This window comes from Drosophila navojoa, chromosome 4, assembly GCF_054131105.1.
Source record: "Drosophila navojoa isolate 15081-1374.11 chromosome 4, UAZ_NAV_1.0, whole genome shotgun sequence".
NCBI lineage: Eukaryota > Metazoa > Arthropoda > Insecta > Diptera > Drosophilidae > Drosophila > Drosophila navojoa.
The window spans coordinates 1,392,294-1,416,772 of record NC_142892.1 but is presented as its reverse complement, the minus strand read 5'-3'; the positions used below and the strand labels follow the sequence as shown (position 1 = coordinate 1,416,772).

Below are 24,479 nucleotides of genomic sequence, written 5' to 3'. Positions count from 1 at the left end.
ATATGCTGAGAGTGCTCTACTCGTGAAGCTCCCACTAGGAGATGCCGTCAATCCCTAACAGAGCTGCTATTCCCATCAATCTTAGTTATGCTCTTGCTTCCTTGATGCGCAGCGCTCGCACCACTGTGCGTGAGGCCTGCTGCCCGTTGATGTGATCAGCGTTTGGCTCAGCTCGGAGCGCACCCAGCTGATAAGCAGAGCCCAAACAAACAAATAATAATGGCACGATTTGTGGGCTGAGGCACAAATATTTTGTGTTGCTCGGCTTTGATTGAGCCAAACGGGCGACTTTAACTAATTGAGCTTCAGTGTAGAAGGCGGTTTTCCCGAAAGTTTTTCCCGTTTCCCTGTGACGTTTCCTGTGCTGCTGCAAGCGAACTTCATAGAGAATCTCTCGCCCCAGCTCTGGAGTAGCTGCGGTTGCCATTTAATTAAAAATGAAAAGTTCTTTTTAAGAAAAGGGTCTGCCATGCATTTGCGGAAAATTAAAAGTTTTCCCTGCCTGGGAAACTGTCACATGCCACATATGTGCGTGTGTGTGTGTGTGCCTCACAACATAATTGTGTGCAAGTTTTTAAGTTTTAAATGAGTTTTGCGGCAGGGGAAATGCCTGAAATTCCAGCGAAAGGAAAACTGTTTTCTGAGCTGTCCATAAAAAATGAAACGAGAGGGGTTTACCTATCATCAGGTCGATCATTTGTAGCAATAATGCGAATTGTTGTGGGCGCTCATAAAACGTGTGTGTCCCCCCTTTGGCTCGCTCTTCTTCTTTTTCAGCTGGCGCAGCTTAAAAATGCAAAAGCTTCCAAGTCATAAAAGCAAAGTAAAAACTTTGCAGCGACGCGACGCAAGAGCAACCGAAGAGGGAGCGAAAAAAAAACACGAAATCTGGCAATATTAAAGTCAAGTCTATTAAACTTTCTCCAGCACACACACACACACGTGCAACAAAAGCTTGTGGATTCGAAGTTTTGTGCATGTATAAAACATATGATTTTTGGCTTGAAGGCCCTGCGGGCCAATTTTGCCTGTCTAGAACAAACGGCAGTGCGGCACAGTGGTTGCAAATGACTAAAATGTCTGTAAAAATATGTATGCATACATATGTAATATTCTTTACAATGCTTTAATTGAGCTGTGATTGCCTTGAATGTCTGTTGACTTGAGCGTTTCGTGCCACTGTGCATCACTCCTCACACACCACTTTGTCCCACTGTGCACGAGCGCAGTCCAGCATGCTGTTAAAAGACGTTTGTGCCACTGCGCAGCGCGCTAATAAAATAAACCTGTGTAAACGTGCCGCAACTGCCGCCGCGCGTCGATTCCTGCTCCTGCTACGCGCTGCCCCCGCCCACACTCGCTGCCCCTGCCCCTGCTGCTGCTGGTGCTGCTGCTCCACTGCCTGTGGCCTGTAAATTTGAGCGCCTCGTGCAGACATAAATTGTGTGTTAAATACATTTTATGCGTTTGCCAAACCCACGACCGAGTCACAGTCGACTGCAAAACGCAATCAAGGTCGCCCATACACTGCGCGAAAATGGGGAGTAGCATGTGCTTATGCATGCAAAGCGGGGGACGTTTCGTATATCTAACCAGATGGGGGCAACTTTTGTGACTTGTTGAGTGGCCATTTCGCTCAGTGTAGCTCGTGTCGTCTTCTTGTTGACGTTGCCCCGGGCGTGGCAGCACCCAAAAAGCGCAGGACCTTTGCCTATGATGTATGGTGCGCACAATGTTGCGTATTAGAAACGCACGTATTACTGCCACACAGCTCCAGAGCGGCTGCTCCTGCTCCTGCTCCTGCTTCGTTTGTGTAATCCTTTGGCTGCTCCTTTTGTTGGTGCGTGGCAAACAGTTGACGCAGGCGGCAGCTGAACGTACACATGTTTGTGTCACATTTTGACTACACATTCCACACTTTTCAGACAACTGTGTGCGTGTGCGTGTGTGTGTGTGTTGGTTGTGTGCTCACTTTACTGCTTGAGCCTGGCATTTCCTTTGTGAATTATAAAGAAATTTGTTGTGCGCTTCTCTTGCTGTTGTTGTACGCAACGTTTTGTTCTTCAGTGCGTGTCGCTGGCTTCGTGTAGGCGTGAGGGCGTGGCTGCTGCCTGGGCCCCTGGCGCTGCAAACAATTTCCATTGCATACTTTCTAGGTGCTGGGCGAGAAGTCGCCTTCACACTACACTTGAGCTGCAATCACACCAGCTGCAAATTGTATTCAGCCCGCAAATTAATCTCGAGTAAAACAACAATCAGCTGTGTGAGCAGCAAGCGAAAGGCTCTGAGCTGAAAAGCTTTTTAAGCGAAATTTCACTTGGTTTTGAAAGTGCATCAATGTAGGTGCTATTATATATCATTTGCCTCAAGTTTGCATCTACTTAAAGTCTAAATTGTTCTTAAAGTTCAGAGAAGTTATTCTTAGGTCTACGAAATATTTTATGCATGAAGCTGATTTAAAGCTTGAAATAAGTTTCAATCACAGCTAGAGGTTAGACATATATCAGATCTATTTTAAAATATACATACCCACATGAGGTTAGACATATATAAGATCTATTTTAAAATATATATACCTACATATTAATGGTTTCATTTTCAGATTTAAGTTAACTTATCTATTCTTAAATATTTTCAAAGCTGCCTTTTAGTAGACATATTAAAGCTTTTAAGATCAGTTCACACTCATTAAAAATCTCAAAATAAGTTCAAAAAGCTTTACTAACCCAGAATACTGAGTATCTCAATAGAATTTTATAGCTTTACTATGCCCAAGCTTCAAGTTTAAGCTAACATAAATCGCTCTAGCTAATTGCCTAAACTAAACTGACTTCCTCTTCCTGCTCTTCTCATCGAACTGAAGTGTCGTTTCAACTAACTTCCACTTATACAGCTTCCTCTTCTGCTTTTCATCTCATCTAACTCAACTGCGCTTTCAGCTAGTGTCATTGTTGCTCCTTAGAGGCTGCCCGAATAATAACGGATGTTTGCTTTTTAGTCGCATTCAGCTTCGAGCAAGCTCCACTTTTATCCTCCTACAGGTTTCCTCTGCTTCTGCTTCCGCTTGTGGCTGCTGCTAACGACACTTGTTTACGTTATGCCACGCCCACTCCGCTGCTCGGCATTTCATTCAGTTTTTTATTTTTAAATTCCATCTTAATTTCTTGCGAAATTTGCTTCAATTTGGGCTTTTTTTTTTTGCTCTTCTTTGCCGACTTTTTTCTCCAGCTCTAAAGCGCTTAATTACCAGCATTTCGATGGCTGCTGCCTCGTCTACCTCTACCTCTACCTCGTCTGCCCTGGCAGCATCTGCGCGTCCAGTTGAAGGCAATTGAAATTAATTTCCACAATTTAGTTTGTATTTAGCCTGAGCTTACGCTCAAAATATGTTTAAAGCTGGAAGTTGAATGGGGCTTGAACTGGTCGCATATTGCGGGGGTTGAGCTTGAGTTAAAGCTAGAGGAAAAATTTATAGGAAAGCGAAATGTTGTTAAGAAATATGTATAGAAATTGAATATAAATGAAAATAATTTTTAGAAAATTATTCGTATTTATACTACCCAATGGGCATATTAAGGAATTATCTTAAAGTCAAGCTTAAAGCGTAGTTAAGAGTTTTACTTTCAGGTAAAACTTTAGGTCTAATGAAAAATGTAACTCAAGCTTCAAGCTCTGACTTTAGTTGTTGGCTTTTTAGGCTTTAGACTTTATTTAGGCTCTGTACTAAGGCCTTAAGTAATTAAGTCTATATTAAATTCTTTTGTTTTTGCTGAAGGAAAAACTAATGAAAATTCTGTATAAAACTAACAACAACAAAAGGCATTTGGCAGTTAGTTTGAGTCGAAGCAGCCGCAGTTTATTGTTGTTGTTGTTGTTGTTTTATTTTGTGGCTTGTTTGGTTCAAATGCTTGAAATATTTTATTTAAATGCATTTCAATTTGTGGTTATGCGTGTGTGTGTGTGTGTGTGTGTAATTGCTTTAATGAAATGTGCGTGTATTTTATGAAAATTTAATTTACACATTTTAGTACGCATGGAATTATGGCAATTTGCCCATTTGCCGAATTTCCTCATTTTGCCTGTTTGCCCGGTTGCCCGTTTTCGCATTTGCAGTTGAATAGTTTTTCACTTTGGCATTTTATGGAGTGGAAAATCACATTTGCATAATACACACAAGCGGCTTATTGGCTGATCAGTTTATGTGCAAATTATAAATAATTAAACAATGCGAAAGCTTTTAACCAAATGTTAATAACCGATTTCCCATTGCACGATGGGTGGGAAGGGGAATGGGAAGGGTAAGGGGCAGGGGAAATGCAGTTCAAAGAGTTGCAATTGCAGCTAGACTCAAAGGCAAAGGCAAAGGCAACTACTTAGGCTCGCTTTGTTGCAACTGTTGCAATTGCCCCCAACCACTTGGCCCCCTGCCCCTCTCGATTGATGCCACAAAGACAACAGCGGTATAATCGTTGAGGCGCGCATTAGTGCCCATAGATACGGATAGAGAGCTATAGAGATATACAGATACAAAAGTTAGATAGATGCCTTTGTGTCGCTGCAATTGACAAAATAATCACTGCCAAGTGGGGAGGGGCCGGGCACCAGCTACACGCTCTTTACAACAGTAAGAACAACAGCAACAGCAACAACAACACACAACGGCACACATATTTTCCCGCCTAAACAAAAAAGCAAAGCAAAGCACAGCTTAAGCTAAAGCAACAACAAGCTTGGCAACAAAAAGCGAGAACAACCGCAACAAGATGCTCAGCAACATTTTCTCATGCGCACGTTTCTGGCATGCAGCAACATTCCGCATTGGCAACATTTGGATGCTTCGGCTGAGCTGCCGATTGACTAGCTGTTGTTGTTGTTGTTGCTGTTGCTGTTGCTGATGCTTGGCTGCTTCGGCAGATGGCTGCAGTTGTTGTTGTTGCTCGGCAGCTTCGGCTGTTGCTTCGTCCGCAAGTTCGTGTGTTGCCGGCCTCGCGTGTTGCTCGCTGTGTTGTTTTCACAACATTTTCCCGTGCGATTTTTCAACAGTTTGCAAAAAAGTTTCGCTTATTTGCTGCTGCTGCTGCTGTCGTTTTTTTTCGCAGTCTGCGTTTGTTGTCGCTGGCGCTTGGTACATGCCGTCGGAGCGACGGAACGCGCGCGCGCATCTCAAAGATACATTTCACAATCACGTAAATCTGAGCCCCATTGCCGGCTGATCTCTGCCCAGTGCCCTGTGCCTAAGCGTACGTTGAACTGCGACGTTTTTGTTTAACAATACGGCAAATGTATCAAAGGGCGAAAAACCTACAAAAAGAAAAGATATAAAAACACACAAAAAAAAAAGAAGAAAAATAAGTAAACGAAATCAAATCAAATAATAAAAAAGTTGTAAAAACGTAAATCGGCTGTTGTCAACGTATTTTAGCCGGTCTAAGCTGTAAGTGAATGTGCATGTGTGTGTATATATATATGTGTGTGTGTGTGTAGGTGTAAGCGGAAGTCAACTGCCGTCGCCATTGTTGCCGCAGCTAACGGAAGTGTGTTATTAGTGCGACGGAAAATTGTATTTACTTGAAATGTACTTGCAAAATTTATGAAGTAAAAAGTTGAGTGCGCCCTTGTAAGTGTGTGTGTGTGTGTGTGTATATGTGTGCACACAGAAGTAAATCAAATTAATTCAAATTTATGGCAAGTTGCGGCAACAGCAGCAGCAAAAAATCAAATCAAATCTGCATATGCTAGTGTGTGTTTACGTGTGTATATGTGCTAGTGTGTGTGCCTCTGTGTGCTTGTGTGTGTGCGGCACATTGTCAAAAGTTTTAATTGAGCAAAACTTAAACAAGTAACTGGAGCTACATAAATGTTCGTTATGCTAATTGAATTACAACACCAACTTGAAGAGAAGAAAAACTAAAGCACAGACAGAGAAAGAGACAGAGAGCGAAAGAGACAGAGAGAGCGAGAGTGAGCAGCTGTTTGGACTTGCTAAAAAGGTTTGTCAATTAAACACTCATTTTGGCCAAGAAACTTTTTCTGCCTTCGACTTTTGGTGGCAAATTATGAGCCGACAGCAAACTTCATTTGATTAATGATGATCATTGATTTGCGGGCCAAGTTCATAAGTGAAATCGGCTGACAGAGAGAGAGAGAGAGAGTTGCATTTGATTTTGATTGCTATGGAGGGTTTATTAACTTAATTTATATAGATCATCATATATTTTCATCATATATACATATAAAAGAGTTATGAAGTATTCAACTCTCGCTTATGCAGATCAATTCCATTCCATCTCATGAAAAATTATTCACTTAGCACATGCAACAAATTGGTTTTTCCAATTTTTCCTATTTTACCTTGCTTCCGTTCATTCGATTTTACATTTATTTTCAAGTGCTCGCCTTTCCTTCTATTTCCTCTGTTTTTCCATCGTTATTCATAGCGCTTTTCTCATCATTAACAACATTCGTAATGGTCAAAGTTTTACAATTCGAGCAGAGCAAATATTAAATTCAATAATCACTTAAGCGCCATTAGTATCGCTGCCCCAATGAAAAGCACTCGACTCCTAGGCATCCACTTCTGTCTGTCCGCCTGTCAATGTCATTTCAATGATTAAAACTTCAATGGCAAATAACAAGTGAAAAAAGGGGAAAAGAAATATATATTAAATGTGCACACACACACACATACATACATACATATATCTCTAACCGTACTCCTTTCCCATTAACCCCCTTTACAACTGTTTCATTCACTTGCCGCTGCTGCTGCTTCAGTCTCTTTCCCTTGCAGCAGCAGGAGCAGGAGCAGGAGCAGCAGTAGCAGCTCAATCATCCACCGACGCACTTGCTCTTATACCAGCTCCTGCTTTTACTTCTCCTTTTATAGAATATTAATGCTCGCTCAGGGAGAAAAAAGAGTCTATTGCTTTGGTGCAATGTTAGAATTACTGTCTATGCTAGAGATCTCGATGATAGTTAGATCAGAAATATATGGCTAGCAGATATCGATGATTATTGGAGGCGTGGCAAGAAGGGTGTATCTGCAAAGGGATTTTCTTAAACTTAAATTACCCAAAATCATATCATGATATCATATATATATTTCCTAGTTCCTCTCCTATTCATTATCTCCTCCTCTTTTCCCTTGATCTCTTCCTAATACTGAGCTCGCCCATGAGCGGGTATTATGGAGTCGTTGCCGCGCGACTGCATCCAGCTGACTTGTTTTTTATTAATGAAAGCATAAACATCGCTTGCTCTTTGTGTAAAGTCCTCTATTTGCTTTCGTTTTGTGGGCTTTTCGCTCGCCTTTTGTTTTCCTTCGGCCGCCGCTCGTAATAAATTTTTAATTTCGCTTAATTGAAAATGGCCCACACACAATTTGCTATATGAAAAAATTTGCTACGAGTCGCAAAGTTATTGAACAATTTTATTACATTTCTTATGGTTTTTTTTTTTTTTTTTTACCATCTTTGTTAAAGCTCAAAACTCGAGCAATCAATTCCTGATGCCTGTCCAGGTGGAATTTCTGTCGCTGTCTGGCAACGCCACTGGCGAAGAGGAAGCAGATGCAGTGAGGTGTGAAAAGCTGCTCACATATTTATATAGCTGTCGCCCGACCATATATAGGCAAACATTTAAGCAAACAACAACAGCCAAGAGAGGCGAGAGACGCCAACCAAGTGGAGCTGCCGGGCGGAACTGAGGTGCACTGGTCGAAAAAATGGGTCACATGCTTGCCTCATGAATGGCGCACAGAGTCTTGCCGTGGCGCCGCTCGCCAAGTGCCTGCCACTGTCAAATAGGGTTGGGGACTGTGTCATAGACACAGCTTGCCCCTTCTTCTCCTCCTCCTCCTCCTCCTCCTCCTCTCATATGGCCCATTGTCCCGCGTCGCACTGTGCACTGTGGCAAGCGAGTGTTTAATTGCCGCCAAGATATGTCAAGTGTTTACAAACAGTTACAACAGTTTAAATAGGTTCTCATGGCGCTCACAGTGCTGTATCATATCTGGAGAGTGTGTTGTGGGCTCTTGAATGGAAAAGTGATTTATAAGTAGTTGCCATCAATTTGTAATGCTAGAAGGTCTTATAGAGCGAACACCCTAATTGCATATATAGACACGATCTCCTCCATTCCCACTAGATATTATGCTAGCTATAATATTATTCTTCTTCTTTCTATAACATTAACAATAAAATGTATATTCTCTGTTATATCTCTGTTATGCCTCTGTACATCTCTTTATATATGAACTATATTGATTTTAGATAACAAATTCTGTTCCATTTAGTTCATACAGATCCCCTATCTATTATCCATATATGGTATTCTTACTACTTTGCTAATCTCTTTTAATTTTCATCTTAATCTTCTTCATTTGCAATTTCAATTCGCCTTTTGGCCTCGACAAAGACTCGCATTTAGTCTAATTAATGCGCAATTTGGCCCATGGTGGCATGCGATGTGTGACCTACCTTTTGGCCCTCCTCTCTCTAGTCTCGTCTGTCCCTCTTTCTTCAGCTGTCCCACTTGCTCTCTTCACTTCCTTATGAGGCTACTTGGCTCGTTAACATTTTTCCCACAGCCATCAACCCGCTGCTCCCTCTGCTCCTCCTGCTCCCCTGCTGCCACTGCTCATGCTGAATCTCGCTTGGGCTTCTATTCAGATATGGTGACTGGACCAGTGCCTGTGCCTGAGCCTGAGTCTGTGCCTGTGCCAGCATCTTATTTATTGCATATAAAGCGTCACCTACAGCCGGCTGCTCCGAGCAGCAGGAGCATGCGGAGCAGGAGTCGGCACTCAAATGGCGTCGTCAACGTCGTCTGAGCAACGGCTTGGCATAAATTAATGAAGGGCACTTTGTGTGTGCTGCTGCTGCTGCAACTGGACAATGCTCAGTGGGTTAGATGTAGGGGCTATTGCAGCTATCTATCTCGCTCTCTCTCTCTCTCTTTCTGTTGCCCTCTCACTTTGTTTACATTGCATTTTGTCACACGTTGAGCTGAAAGCGACGCCAATTTGTCTGAAATGTTTTGAATTCTAAGTGTTCTGGCATTGTGTGGGTGAGTAGAGCGCCGAACTATGTAGATGGCAACGTGCTGCACGTGCTGAATGCGGATGTGATGCTGCTCCTGCTCCTGCTCCTGCTGCTGCATGAACGTGTGCAACTGGCTAAGCCAGAGCTGTGCTTTATGTTTCATCTCCTGCAGCTATTTGGCCAGCTATCTTTTGTGCATGTGTCCATGTGTGTGTGTGTGTGTGTGTGTGCGTGTGTGTGTGTGTTTTTGTTTGTTTGTTTGCCATTTGGCTCTCTTTCATATATTCACACGAGCGGCTCACAGCTCACGGCTAGCCACACTTTCAGTCAATCAAAATGCTGCCAGCCACATTCACAAGCCATCGAGACATGGCCAGCGTCATCAGCTCGCCATCGCCATCATCGGGCCAGCTGGACATCTGCCTGGCCACAGGCAGCCGTGTGAATTATGCGCCGATAAAGTTGCCCCGTTTTGGGGGCTAGCTCGTTACCCATATTGTGTTGCAGCCGCCTGCGGAAAAGCAAAACACCTGCTGCAGATGCCACAGACCGTCCGTCTGTACAGCCATCTGTCCGTCCCTCTGTCCGTTCGGCTGACTGTCTGTCTGTCTGGGTCGAGGCTCCTCACACATTGATCTTATCGCAACGCGCGCTCACACCCAAAATGAAAAAGTAAGGCTCCAAAAAAAGAGTGAAAAAGGAATTTATTTGAAGAGCCAGTGTACGACTAATAGATACCCTATAGAGAGTTGACTGCAAGGTACTGGCACTTGCGGTTTCGGTGTATTAATCATCTTTGATATTGGTCACTCTGAAAAACTATCGATAAAGCTTATAGCAATGAGCTAATTGCAAATTTCTATAAACTCTATGTATCGAATGAATTTCGGTTTCTCTGGTTTCTTTTATCGATTTCGATAAATCAACATTAGCTTTACATGCTGGTAATAATACTAGAAAGGCTTTTGTCAAACTCAGATGTTTATCAATAATATATAGACTTTCCATTTCACTGATTACAGGGTATATTTATATAAAAATAAAGAACGCAGAGCATCAAGAGCAGAAGAACTCCGCTGAGCAGCGACTGCCGTGCTACGTAGCCTGTGTTTGAGTTTGAGTTTGAGTTGCAGTTGAAGCTGGAGTCTGGGTCTGGGTCTGGGTCTGGCTCTTATCTGTAGGTTCCATAGGCTGGATGGCTGTGCCGGCTGCTTCGACTGCTCCTGCGGTCTGCCTTGGCCTTGGGCTTTGCTTTAGCTCTGACTCTGGCTCTGGCTCTGGCTCTGGCCATTTATTTACATACATCGCTGTGCGCTGGCTCGAGTCAAGGGCCGCAGCTCGCCTTATTGTCTGGCCACGACGAGGCTGATGCTGTTGCCGTTGCGGATGCTGGCTGCTAATTTCACCTTTTCACAGATTTCGCGTGGCTCCATTCGCTGCCCTGTGTGGGTCGGGCAAAACTCTTCAGCCACACACTGCCAGCCGCTGGCCGCTGTGTGTCCCATCAGCTTCGTCTTCAATTATTTAGCTCCAGCTGCAGTTTACATGCTCGAGTTGATTTTCGCAGTGTATTGAGTCGTCGCTCTGCTCGCAGCCTCTGCGCTCCCACTTGACTTGTGGGAGGTTCATGAAAAATTGAGCAAGTGCCGCACTTGCAATTTCAACAGCTCATCTGCCGCTGCGCAAAACAATTTCGTACCCTGCTTCCCAGCTGCCAGTTGGCTGTTTGGACTCTGGGTGCTATTTCGCTTCGTTTCGCTTCGCTTCGGTTGGCCTCACTGGCAATGTCTGAATTTCTGCGCCTTTACTTTTTAGTACCAGCCTTGCCTTGACGCGAATTGTGTTGGCCTTTGGAATTCTCAATTGGGAACTGATTAATTTTCAGTTGTCATTACCCTATATAGAACAGAGAGAACTCGAGTTAAAGAGTCTTCACAAAATGCATTCAGAGAGAAATGTTGCTAGACTTGAAGACATTTATAGACTAGGAATTGTAGAAATTAGAAAGAAAAGCAGGTGGATCTTTAGATATGCCAGTTCTGTATAGAATATCACATCCAAAAATGTAAGTTAGCTTAAATTCCCCAAGTCTTAAACTGTTTATATTTAATGCTTTACATACCTGAGCAATACTCGTTTTTTTTTAGCAACTCGAATTGGATATTTCATTTGGAATTCTGTCAATTGCAAAACCCACAATTTGGGCAAACTTCAATCAATAGAGACTTGGGCACAACTGCCACAATACATCAGGCAATACAATTACTAAGCCCAGCTGGAGTTTTGATAGCTGCTGCCCCCCCTCTCGCTCTCTCCTCTCTCTCTCTTTCTTTCTCTATCTGCCTCCACTGCTCCATTACCATGTCAATGACCAGCTGCTCTGCTCTCAACACACCTGCGGCAGATAAAGCTCTCAAGAGAGCTAAGGCCTTGCCATGAATATGCAGCCGATGCACGTTTTCAATTTTTTTTTGTTGATGCGGGTGTATTTAGACTACATCCAGCCCAGCACCACCCTCTGGCCCCAGTTGGCCCCTACTGCACCCGCTGCCTCCCTGCTGCCTCCTCCTGCTGCTCCTGCTCACTCACACATCATTCTACGCAGTTGACAGTCTTTTGCACTTGCCACGGCTCTGCTTTCCATTTGTTGTTGTTGTTTTTGGTCGTTGGGTAGGAAAAACATACAAAAGCGATTCATAGATTTCCGTTTTGCTGCGCTACAAAACAATGGCATTTTCATGTTGCACGTAAAATGCAGCAGCAACAACAACAACATCAGCAACAATGGCTACAGCAATTCGAAAAGGCTCTCGCACGATAGAACTTAAGTGCAATTTCATTTTTTCCGATATTACTGCCATTGACGCCCTTTTTTAAGTATCTGCAAAAACAAAGACGTAGGAATTTGGGAAAATGCTGAAGCGGAAGAGCGGAAAACCTATTGATAGCAGAGGCAGCTAAGTGCCTGGGGATAGACAGCGGCTCTAGAACGAGCCCCGATCTAATGGCTCTGGAATGTTTCGCTGCGATAAGCAGCAGTTGGTTGTCCTGGCTGGGTATAAATAGTCGGCGTAGACCCCGATTGAGACACAGTTCACTTGAAGCTCTCAAGATGGTAAGTTGAGGACCTTCAATTGTCAGCGGGTGCTCTAAATTGTTGTATTCCCGTTTAAAGAATACTCTGCGACTTGTTGCTCTACTGCTTGTGGTGCTCACTGCTCAGGCCAGTATTATCCGCAATCCTGAAGTGTCGAATACGAAGAATACTGTTGAGTTGCCCCAAGAGGGAAAGAAGCCTATTCATATCCCGACCCCCAATGCAGCAGTGGCTACGGAGGACTCACCGGTGGCTGGCAGCCCTGAGCAGTCGACGCAGCCTAAGGTTGAAGATCCTAATGTGGTCTCTCCTGCTGAGTCGGTAGAGGCCAAAGTAGAACTGCCTAGCGTGGTCGCTCCAGTGCAGCCAGCCGTCGAAGAAGCCGTGGATATAGCTCAGCCTCATGTTGTGGACGCTCCAGAGGCTGTGCAACAACCTATAGCTCAGGAGGCAATTGCTGTTCCTCCGGTGGCGGAGAGCCCTGTGCAATCCCAGCCAGAGTCAGTCGAAGCGCCAGTCAATGTAGTCACGCCAGTCGATGTAGTCCCTGAAACACCCTCAAATCCCGAGCCGTCGGTAGTGCAAGACAATGAGATTCCCCAGGCGGCTGAGAATCCCGTGGAGCCAGAGCAGTCTAAGGTTGAGGAAATCACTAGTGTCACTCCAGAGGCGAAGATTCCCAATCTATCGGTTGGAGTCAGCTTTGTTGCCAGTAAAGTTCAGTCAGTGGACAGTGAGAAAATCGCTAAACCCTCTGTGGAAAATGCTGAAGAAGTCATAGGCAAAGTGGAGGGCAGTGACAACCAAGTTGTAGAGCCGGTTCAGGCTGAGCCGCGCTCCCTTCTCGGTGGTAAATACCCTCAGACGTATTATGTCGTCCATCCGGGATACAATGGTACGCACGCTCACATACATTATGCAAGGCCGCCGTTCGTACCATTCCCACCATTCTACGGTGGCAACAAAGGCTACTACTACGTCTTACCCAATAACATCAACAATTCCATTTACTACGGATACTACAACAAATTTGGTGGCTATCCCATAGGCATTGTTCCTGGCAATGTGACGGTTCAGCCCGGCTTCTTCCCATTTCCTCTGAGACCCATACCCTTCTGGAAGTCCGATGAAGAAAACAACAGCAGCAGCAGCAGCAACGACGAACCTTTCTTCGTTTCTTACTATCCGCAAGATTATTCTAACTACGACGCTCCAGACTTTAGTGTAAATAATCAACGCGTGCCCGAGGGTCAAGGTCAGGGTCAGGGTCAGAGCCAGGGTCAAGGGCAGGGCCAGGGCCAGGGTCAAGGGCAGGGTCAGGGCGCTCACCAGCATCAACAGCCGAAGGAGCTTCAGCTGATTGGCCACATCTACATTTACAAAACTCCCAAAACTGGCAGCAATCCAAGACCAGCATCGGATGAAACTGGGGGTAAATTTGAGGAATCTGATGTCAGGGTCAATGGGCCGTTCGGCAACACTCAGCTGCTGCTGCAGCCTGTTTATCCTGGCAATGGCGGCAACAACAACAATGACAACATCCCCAATCAGATCAACGAGATCTATAATAGTCTGCATCTGGTGCATCCCTCGTTGCAACAGCGTTCCGAATCAGCTGTCCAAAGCGAGGATAGCTCCGTGTTCTTTGCCGTGGATATACCCAAGCCCATCTATCGCTTCTTCAAGTCCATCTTTGGCGCCTTTTCGAACTAAACAAGATGACCTAAAAGAACTACGAGCTCAACAACAACAACAACAACAACAATAATAATGAATTGCCCCTCTTTGTATTAGTTGTAAGTTAATTTTAAGTCGCGCACTACAGTAAAAACATTTTACTCACAATATATATGACTTTTAATGAGCTGAGTTATGAATTTAGAGATCAAATATGAAATGAAAGCTATTTTATGAAATGGGCAGAAGAATACCAGACATAATTGATTAAATTAGTAAATGCCCAACACGATAATGAGATTTTATAATATTCATAAGAGCTCATTGGAGTAATATACAGATATATGGGAAGATAAACGTCGTGCGCTTCGAGCAAAGGCCGAGTCGGAATGCTAACAGCTGGCCTTTATTAAGATGATCATCGCCTCATTATCATAAACATCATCTCTCATTAGTGGATGTGGACAACCCGTTCAATTTGTTGAAAGTGTGCAGCGATATGGCAGAAGGAAACAAGATAGAAACTGATTAGATAGGTGGTCCAAGACTTGAGTGGACGGGAGTGATACAGCTTCAATGGGTCTACTCGGATTCGGCAAGCGTGAAGCGTGAAGAGAAACAAGGGAAGAAAGGAAAACGTCTATATAGGGAAAACCCAATACAAACTGGAGAATATTATAAAATATAATATAATTAAGTTATCAAATATGTACATATATACTATATATTCAATGTGTAATCTGACTACACAAGCTGCTGTGCATTATGCAGAGTCCTATCAAAATATTGTGTACTTCGTCTCCTGGCTGCAGCTGCGAAGCTTTTCGTTTTCTCTTTATTTGTATTTATTTTTTATGTTATCTCATGGGGTTGAATGTGCCTGTTGGCATTTGCCATTTTAATGAATACATAATTAGTCTTTTTGCTAACCATTCAACCTTGCACACCCTCACACACACACACACACACACACACATACAGAGAGAGACTAATGCAGCTGCTCTTGTGCACCTGCTCAAAATTCATTCATTCATATATGAATTTTCATGCAACATGCAGCAGCACGTCGAGGTTTATCAAAGGCTTTTGTGTTAGTGTGCAAGTGTGTGTGCGCGTGTGTGTGTGTGCTTTCAGCTATCTGTGTCCGTTTCGTGGGCTCCGCATTGCTTATTGGTTCGTTTCCAGGCTCTTCTCATGCAATATTGAGATAATGTTTGCCCTGGCTCATAATTGCAAGGATTACGCTCATAAAGTTGGACAGAGCAGGAGCGGGTGCAGGAGCAGGAGCCGGAGCAGGAGTGCTTCACTGTTTGCATTTCACTTGCAAATGGCGGAAATGTGAGAGATGAGTGGAGACAGAGAGGGGATGGGAGGGGCAATTGCTATTTGCTGATAGCGTTTATTTAATATTTAATTGATTTTATGCCCAAGCGATTTTTCCATTAGCCTGACACACAATTCCAGTTACAAATACCCACGGCTACGGCAACGGCTACCTGAACAGACAGTTGGCTTATTGTTGAGTGCACGTGTGTGTGTGTGTGTGGGTATGCTTATCTGATTACTTGCTTGTTGGGCATAATTAAGATAGTATGAATGGGCTTTAAATTGCGAAAATGCGACAACAAATTCTTGCCATGATTCGCAGCCCGTATGGATTTTAAGCTGATAAATTTAACTGTAGTTCTCTGTAGTTCTCTGATTCAGTTCCATGTGTATCAGCTGCAAACACAAACTGTTTAACCCTTTAACCCACTCGCAGAGTGCCGTAATCAGGCTAAACAATGCAAGCCACACGCTCGAACCACTAACCACATGAACCACTAAACAAGCGTCAGGCCGCAGCGCATCAACATCAGCAGCAGGATTGCCACCAGCAGCGGCAGCGGCAGCGACTGCGGCAGCTAATCATAATTATCGGCGACATCATTTGAATATTGTGCTGGACAACGGCACGTATACGCAATGTGGTTGCTCGCTCTTTAAAGCAGCGAGTGGGGAAACTCCGTAAGCCGCAGCCTAGCCTCGCCTCGCATTGCTGGACTTTTTCAGCAGAAACTTTATTGCCCAAAGGAGCCAAAGCGGAGCGACGGAAGCAGCCCATAAATATATCATGAAATCAAAAACTTTGCCACAACTTTGCCGAAGCTCTCTCCCTCCCTCCCTCTCGCTCGTTTGACAGAGCGTGTTCCCTTTGATTGGTGGTGCGCCACGGCAAGCTGTGGGTGTTGTGCCACTCCTGCTCCTCCTGCCCCACTTAACCCCACTGCCAATCAGTTGCGTGTGTAAACGTGCTGTGCAACAGACAGCGAGAGAGAGAGACAGAGAGAGAGCTGAGTAATGCGCTTCCGTTTCCGGCTGTCCATTTGGCTCAGCTCTCGCCACATGACGCTTGGTCACAATTCCGGCTGCTGCTGCTTGCTCCGGCCGGAGTAACTGCCTCTTGGATACACTCAATTCAATAAAACTTGTGTCCATTTAATTTAAAATTCTCTCTCTCTACTCGCTCTCTCTCTCTCTTTCAGTCGCTCTCCTGCTGGCCTTTGGCTTGGGCAAATTAATGGCGTTAAAATTAGTGCCATAGACAAATTCCGCACTTGGCACCTGACCAGCAGCTGTCCGTGCAAAGTTTACCTTTTTTTTTTGCTCCTCTCTGTTTATTTGGTTGTCACTTTGTGGCTAAATTATGCCGGGTCCGGGCCACTGGGAGTTGCTGTTGCTGTTGTTGCGACACGTGTAACTGTAGCTCTAAGTGGCTGGCAACCTTTCAAAAACTTTTGCATTCAGCTCGCATCTTAAAGCTCTGCTCTTACATTTTACCCACATAGAAAACTTATATATTTCCGGATTTTGTTTGTGTTTTGCAGCACTGAACGTTGGCAGACGTCCGGAGCAACGGGACCGTCGCTTTTTTGGCATTTTACGCGCCGGCAAGCGAAAGGACGCCGGTAAGTGGGCAAGTGCTCCATGGAACCCTAATGAAACCAATTAAGCAAACAGCCAGCCATACAATTTGTGGCACTGAGGCAGCACAAAATGAAATATCAAAGGGCTAGACAAAGGGTAAACAAGCTGTCCAACTGCACGGCGTTTCGGTGTCCAATTCAATTACGCAAATGCTACATGTAACGAGCCAGCGAGTCAAATTCAACGAATTTGAAATGCGCTGCCAACACTGTGGGTGCACAGCCAGTGTTGTGAAATGTTTGAAGGGGAAATCTGAAAACTTAGATCTCTGAGAGGAGAGTTTTTTTTTATAAAGGAAAACTGAATACGGTGGCCGATTCTGTTGTATAAAGTCTGAAATACCTGAGTGTTGGATAAGGACTAAAATATATTACCATATACCATATATACCAATTGCATTGATAGACAGTTCTGCTAGGATGAATAGCTAGTGGAGTACCCTTTCATAATTTCCATAATATCCGTAGAAGTGTTGAAAACCCACAAATAAATAATAATAATTATTAGTGTTGGAAAGTAATAATGTTGAAAGGTAATAATTTATTTATTAAGATTTCAAGAAGCTAAAACTAATTTGCTTACCAGCTAAGCAACTAGCTAACTTAGTTTCTAAACAATTAATAACAGTGTTGAATAACGCTAAGCTATAAAATTGTTATGTTTCAGTGCTGTAAGGCCAATTTATAGCTCCAATATAGACTAAAGGCAAAACGTTTACTTTTAATGTAAGCTGTTAGTCAAATTAATATAACTTTCTTTTTTACTTTCCTGATTGGCTGTGTTGCAAAACGCCAGTAGCCACATTTGAAATGTTTTTCAGCATTTTGTGTAATAAACTTTGCCCAAGCAGATGGCAAGTTGCTCCGCAAGTTTCTCCAAATCAGTATAACTATTTGAAGTGCTTCCCTCCGCTCCACCAGTCCACCTGTCCACCTGTCCACCAGGTAAAAACAATTTTGAGTAGTCAATTGAAATTGTGCCAGTTTCCGTCGCATATTTGCTTGGACTGGACCGGACTGGACTGGACCGTACCGTATCAGACCGGGCCGGGCCGGGCCGGAGCTGAGCACAAAAGCCATTTGAGCAAAATCAATAGATTTGTTGTGGACCGCAGGCCAGGAAACTTTTGATGGCGATTCGTGGACACAGTTCGGGGCCAACAACTGGCATACAAATTGGGGCTTAGCAGCTCAAGAGATGATTCTATATGGCCACAGTGAATGGAATTCAATTCATGCTCGTTCAAAAAAAGCGAATGAGGGTGTCTAGGCTGTGCTTATACGAGTGTAGAGATTGTATAACTAATTGCGGATGGGAGTCCTGAACGGGCATTATGCAGTCAGCTATGCCCGATTGCAATGTAGCTCCATCCCTCTCTCTGTCTCCATCTCTTTCTCTCTGCCAGTCATGCCCTAAGCTCTGCATTTGGTCAAATTGTTGTGCGCTTTGTTGTCTGCAAGAATGTGTGTGTGTTCCCTCTCCCTCTCTCTCTCTCTCTCCCTCTTTGTGTGTGTGTGTGTGCACAAAGGCTTAAAAATGTTAATAACTGTGCGCATTGATGAACAAAAACCCCGATGCTTAACTCATCAGCAGGAGCAGCGCGTCTCGCCACTGTCTCGGCTCTTTCCACGTGCCACAAAGTGGATTAGCGCCGGTCTGTTCCGGCCGCTCCTGGCCAGATTGTTGGCCTTTGGGATAGGCTAAATGCCTTTAAATGGCCACATTTATATCAATTGAGAGCTAAACTGGCGCCAGGCCCACCCGTGGTGCGCACATCTTGCTGGCCAAGCAGACGCATTCATCATGCTCAGCCCAAACACTCGGATCCTTCTCTCTCACTCTCTGTCTCTCTCTCTCTCTGACTCGCTGTCGCCTTCAATTAAATGCAAATTATTCTGCACCTGTCTCCGCGACTCGCCGTGATCAATCCAACTTATGTCAGGCACAGCTTGGGCCGCTGCACTTCGAATCCGTCCTGCTGACTGCTGACACTTTAAATGGATTACGGGTCAGGTCCGGCGGGCCTAATGGCCATGCATAATACAGCAGCTGCGCACAGTAGCCAAAACGTCAGCTCGCCAGCCAATTGATGTTGGATAATCACTAGGATTAGCTCGCATTCTGAAATCGAGACCGGTTTCTTTATTCAAATGTGCGCCTCAATCAGCGTGATTCCACTTGATGCATAATTGATAAGAATCGCTTGGGTTTTGCTTTTAGTATTTTCTTACAGCTATATACATACATATATTATAGCTAAAAATATAATAATACTCCTAATTCTAATAGGTCTGCATTGCTTAACTTAAAACGTTTACTCCGAAACATATTCCGAATTGTACTTTATTATATCTGGAGTATAGAGTATAGTATAGACACCCGAAAAAGTATTCCAAAAAATACTCCGAATGAACATTACTCCGAAATATATTCCGAAATGTTTTTCTCATCGACTTGTACTCCTCTTTTCTATCCCTTTTAGTCCTACTCGCCCTAGTGTAATTTTTTACTTCTATATTATTTCCTAATAGTTTTCCGAATTGTAGTCTCTTATTGTCTAACTACTCCTAACTGCTATTATGTCTTACAGTCTGCCTCGCCGTCTTGCCAGCTGTGTTTACATCCATTTTGTTACTTTTAATTGTCCACTGAAATATGCCATGGTCGTTCTCTGGTGGCTCGAGAGTCGAGAGCTATGCAAATGCTTAAAGTTGAGGTTCAAGTGCGCGACTGGCCGCAGTCAGCAGTGCTGTCCACCCCGCCCCCGCCCAGCCATTACCCCTTGCTGTTTGGCATTACAACAAATCCAATGCGGAAGGAGACGAAAGGCAAACAACAAAAGACATAGAAACGGGAGACGCCAAATCCGAATCGGATTTCGATTTTGACGGCGACTACGAGACAACTTCATAGCTGGCATTTTTACCATTGCCAGACGAAGACAGCGAGCAGCAGCTAGAGGGGGATGGGAGATGGGATGAGGAGGAGGAGGAGGAGGAGGCGCAGTAGCAGTCGGACATGGGCGAGGATGTCTACATGACTTCAACAATTTTGTAATTACTTTGAGCCGCATGCAAATTCAGCGACCTTCTCTCTTCATCTCTCTCCCTCTCCCTCTCTCTCTCACTCTCTCTATCTCTCTTTCTCTCAGTTGATAGTTTGAGTATAATTTCTTTGGCTGCTGGAATTTTATAATTAATCGGCAACGTTTTTCACACGACTTTATTCACAACCAGGCATCCCTGACATCAATGAACTCGTCCCGCTCCTCCGCATAGTCGCCGTTCTCCGCCTGCTCCTGGTCGTGGCGCGCATAATGATTGAACAACATGTCCCGATGCGATGGCATCAGCTTGCCGCTCTCACAGCCATGCTTGTCCTCATACGTGATCTCGCCCATGCCCATGCCCATGCCCAAGCCCAAGCCCAAGCCCAAGCCGTGACTGTGACTGTGACTGTGACCGTAACTGTGACCTGGACTGTGACTGTGACTGCCATGCCCCATATCGCCGTGACCGCTACCGCCCCCGCCGCCACCTTCGCCGGAGAAGCCCACGACTTTGTAGACCGTCTGCTTGATGCCGCCGCCCCCGCTCCCGCCGCCGCCTCCTGCAGCGCCGCGCAACACCTTGTAGACCGTGTGGGTGTGATGATGCGTCTTCACCTTGACGGGCACGTGGATAACGAGTCGTCGGCTGGAGATGCGACGCGCCTGCAGCATTGTCGCCGTCAGCAGCAGCAGTGTGAGCAGATTGCTTGCTTTCAGAGGCAGCGCGGGTAGCTGAGGAGTGGAGGGAAAGAGAGGGAGAGAGAAGGAGTTAGATATTAGTAAGTAGTAGGAATGGACTTAATACAGCTATTTGCCTCAATTCGTCAATCAAAATGATTGAAGGACTGTTAAATATAAAGATTAACTTATTGAAAGTCTTCAGAGTAACTATAATACTCGTATGAACACCGTCTTAAAATATGACATATTGCACTATTTATCAAATGATTGAAGGCTGATTGAGCAGAAAGGTCTTTATTCATGGTAGTGCTATCTAGCATGCATATATTCTAAATCAAATTCATGATTTTACTCAGAAGATCGCATCATTCATTCACTATAACAAGTCTGCTCCTGCTTGACACTCGATATATCTTAGTCAATCGAATTGATGTAACACTGGAATAGCTGCCGCATCCTTTGGCTGTATTTCACTTTGTAATCCTTTGCCGTACTCGTTTTGCATTCACTTGATTCACTGCCAAGCACTCGCGAATGATTCACTCACTTGTCGCATTGCTGATGTGGTTGGTCTGTGTGATATTCGAAGCGTTGATACCGTCTTGCCACCGTTTGCGGCACGTTCGCTTGGCGCACTGTCTGGGCGGGCTGGCGTCTGGCGCGCTTTTATACCGGCCGTTGGCTGGGCGCAGGGGTTCACTGCACCTTGGCGGTGCAGCGCATGTGGTGCACATTTGATGTGGCCGCTGCAGCCTCCGCTTGCCGGCCGCATTTGCATGCCGCGCGCCTGCCAGGCCTGCCACGCTGGCGTCCCGCATTACGTGTGTTTAATTATGATTAACAAGTTGCCTGAGTGGGCGCGGCTGTTGCAAGTGCACTCGTGCGCACCACAAGGTGGCAACAATCGAACAATTTTCGCCACAGCTTCTCGTTGCCCGCCTCCCTCTCCCTCTCGCCCTCTCTCCATCTGTCTCTGGGATCTGCGGCATGCAAAACGGAAGTAGGCTCTACCAGGCGCTGTGCAGCCCTCCATGCGCTAATCCATTCCAATGCAACAATTATTAACTAATCTCACATAACTAAATGATATTACTGTGCATCTCATCGACAATGGCTCAAATGCAACATTTTGTTGCAACTGCGCGAAATGCGGAACAATGCGACACACTTTTCCATGCGATCGTAACTCGTATATAATTGTTATAATATGAGTAGATGATTCGCTTTTATGACTAAAATCAAATGATAGTGAGCTGTAGCTAAGCGAGTGATTAGCTTGGATATTATGTCTCTGGAACAGTCGAGAAGAGTTTGATCTACTGATTAAAGAGAGAGAGAGAGAGAGAGAGAGAGAGAGAGAGAGAGAGAGAGAGAGAGAGAGAGAGGGAGAGAAGTGTAGAAGTGTAGAAAAGATAGAGTAAGTGATAAGTAGAGAGGCAAACACCTCACATATCTCTATGAATAAAGATTTATCCACCCAATATACCAAGTAGAAGGCAATAGGCAATTTCTATAAACTCTTCCTCTAGCAAGAGTAAGAAAAATTCTGTGTAGAAAAGTTCTTTGGGAAATCTCATTGATTAGATCAATTTCAGTCTGCTTCTTATCAAAACTCCTTCAAAGTTCCATCTCTTCGTTCTTGATTCGGTTAAAACTTGCGTTAGTTTCATTTATGTGCAGCATTTATTAAAACCCAGCGCTAGATGTGCAGCCATAAAAGTGAATATCCTCTGGGAGGGGTATATGGATGTGTGTGTATATAGCCTGCGTATGCCAGCTAATGAAACGAAAGTTTTTTGCCTCATGCCTTACGTGGGTTCAACTAAGTTGGCCATAAGTAAACTGGGAATGCGTTCTGCAGAGCGTGCCCCATGAATTCTATAACTTTATGGGCAATGAGCCGCACTCTAATTGTCCAAAAAGAAGCGGGAGAAGATGATGAGGTGGGTGGCCTAAGCTCCGAATATGCTGCATGTGGCAGCTACAACAGCTGCACAAGTTGTAAGCTTGTTGTTGTTGTTGTTGCTTGTTGTTGTTGTTGCTGTTGTGCCTAGTCATAAACTGCATGCGAAATTGCCAAAAAGCACACACACACACACACAGTTGGAGGTGTGTGAAGCAGCAGAAAGTTGCTCATTTACAGCAAGTGAGCAGATAGCGAGTGTGGGCGTGGGCTCGGGCGTGGGCGTGGCCAATAAAACGAGGCGCTGACAAGCGGCAGTAAGCCCCACCACATGGCAAAAGCCGGCCAAGAAGTGAAACAGCCTAAAAGCCTAAAGTCCCTAACCAGGCCGTAAATCCGGAAGCTGCGCAACAACTATTTAGCCCAACCAGCCTGCCCTCTGCCCTCTGCCACTCGCACTTCCCGACCGCACCCAGCCAGCCAAGTAGACTCGTAAATTTTAGGAAATTACAACATGAAAGTCCTTGCCAGGACAGCGACTCGGCTCTAAATTAAATAAAAATGCGGCACCAAAGTTGGGCCTAGGCGAGGCCTGGCTGCGCGCTGGGGCGTGGTCGAAAGTTTGTACACCTGTTGGCCAAATAAGCCGGGGCGTTAATTAAAGCTACAGCTACTCCAACTCCAGCGCCAACTCCAACTCCACTTTCGACTGGTAATTCCAGCTGCAGCTAGGTGCTGGCCATGGATCAGCAGACGCGCCCAGATTTGTGGGCCGCACAAAGTTTTTCGGCCATGCGCTTCAGATTTATGCCAAACTAAAGCACTTGATGGCCAACTAGTTGGCATTTAATGGCTCTATTATTGGAGTTTCGGAAAGTGCCGTAACAAATGGGCTACGCTCCATGCACGCCATCAGTGCTGCCAGCCGTTGAGCGCCGAAAGAAGTTGAATTGTGGACAAAAGTGAGCTAAAACAAGCTAAAATGTACGAAAAAATGCTAAATGAAAGGCGGGCTGGAAAAATGGAAGAAAACATATGAAAAGTATAAAATATATTGGTATTTATATTACCTAGTATTAGCTAGTATTGGCTATATTAGCTAGTATTGGCTAGTGTTAGCTAGTGTTAGCTAGTATTGGCTAGTATTGGCTAGAATTAGCTAGTATTGGCTAGTGTTAGCTAGTATTAGCTAGTATTGGCTAGTATTGGCTAGAATTAGCTAGTATTCGCTAGAATTAGCTAGTATTAGCTAGTACTGGCTAGTATTGGCTATTAATTCCTCTACGAATTTTTTCTGTGTTTCCTTTTGAATGTTTCCTCTCACTATTTTTTCTTAATATTTTCTCCAAGAATTACCTCAAAGTATTTCCTCAAAGTATTTTCTCCTAGTATTTCCTCCTAGTATTTTCTCCTAGAATTTCCTGCAAGTCTTTACTGCTCAGCTGAACGATGATTGACTTTTTTTCACTTTACTGCACTTTACTACACTGCACTGTTCCACCCCACTGGGCCTGGGCGACTGAAGAAATGCTGAAGCTGCTGCCCTTTATATAGGGCAACTTTCACTCCCACTCAGTGAGCCGATGAGCTGATGAGCCTGAGACCAGTCGTTGCAACCGAACTTAAAGTGAGCAATGGGATAACGCTCTCGGGCATTCTAGCTTCGTTTTACGCAGCTATAAATAGGAGAGGGTACTGCTGCATGCACATAGACAACTTGAATGAACTTCTGTAGCTCTTCTTCTTGTCTTCCACTTGCAGAGAGACGAAGAGACAGACTGTAAGGTAGTCTGAGAGACTGACAGAGAAACACCTAGACATACATAGTTAATCGGATTAATATATATTGATATGCAAATGTTTCATAAGTCTAAATTTTACTATACTAAATAACTTGTCTACATGAATATTTATATTTAATGATTAGATGGCATAGAGAGCAGCTTCTTCTGCTCCATAGTTCTCTCTAGTCTGCATAGTCTGCCTCATTTTCTGACCATGCCCTCCCATGCTCATTTGGAATGGCTAGACCACTCTCAAGCTAGATCTAGCCTGAAATAGGCT

The 24,479-nt window shown here is 44.5% G+C and overlaps 3 protein-coding genes across 6 annotated transcripts in view; 2 read left to right on the top strand and 1 right to left on the bottom strand.

Moving 5' to 3' along the window:
- The window catches only part of LOC108650361 (uncharacterized), a 48,803-nt gene that overhangs the window by 12,378 nt on the left and 11,946 nt on the right, over nucleotides 1-24,479 (top strand). For 2 of the 4 annotated variants that reach the window (XR_016196650.1, XR_016196651.1), the window contains exons 1-2: nucleotides 5,076-5,990; nucleotides 16,683-16,763. Coding sequence is in view for 2 of the 4 variants with exons in the window: in XM_030386507.2 (XP_030242367.2) it covers nucleotides 16,683-16,763 (81 nt within the window). In the remaining 2 variants the exon portion in view is untranslated. Of the gene's footprint in view, nucleotides 1-5,075; nucleotides 5,991-16,682; nucleotides 16,764-24,479 lie in introns of those variants that run through there. The other 2 variants (XM_030386507.2, XM_089259092.1) reach the window with 1 other exon arrangement.
- On the top strand, nucleotides 11,590-13,987 carry LOC149091306 (uncharacterized). Its single transcript, XM_089259093.1, has 2 exons — nucleotides 11,590-12,156; nucleotides 12,217-13,987. The coding sequence occupies exons 1-2, from the start codon at nucleotides 12,046-12,048 to the stop codon at nucleotides 13,849-13,851; spliced, it is 1,746 nt and encodes a 581-aa protein (XP_089115219.1). The 5' UTR covers nucleotides 11,590-12,045; the 3' UTR covers nucleotides 13,852-13,987.
- Nucleotides 19,987-21,755, bottom strand: LOC108650074 (uncharacterized). Its single transcript, XM_030386510.2, has 2 exons — nucleotides 21,060-21,755; nucleotides 19,987-20,563 (listed from the first exon to the last, which is right to left on the bottom strand). Exons 1-2 carry the CDS (start codon nucleotides 21,288-21,290, stop codon nucleotides 20,009-20,011), a joined length of 786 nt encoding a protein of 261 aa, XP_030242370.2. The 5' UTR covers nucleotides 21,291-21,755; the 3' UTR covers nucleotides 19,987-20,008.

What these genes read in the sequence shown, in the direction of transcription:
- LOC108650074 (XM_030386510.2), bottom strand. Translation starts at nt 21,290, where the DNA reads ATGCAAATGCGGCCGGCAAGCGGAGGCTGCAGCGGCCACATCAAATGT. An exon ending in CCACATCAGCAATGCGACAA is followed by an intron (nt 20,564 to 21,059) that starts GTGAGTGAATCA and finishes TCCACTCCTCAG; the next exon opens with CTACCCGCGCTGCCTCTGAA.
- LOC149091306 (XM_089259093.1), top strand. Translation starts at nt 12,046, where the DNA reads ATGGCTCTGGAATGTTTCGCTGCGATAAGCAGCAGTTGGTTGTCCTGG. An exon ending in CACTTGAAGCTCTCAAGATG is followed by an intron (nt 12,157 to 12,216) that starts GTAAGTTGAGGA and finishes TCCCGTTTAAAG; the next exon opens with AATACTCTGCGACTTGTTGC.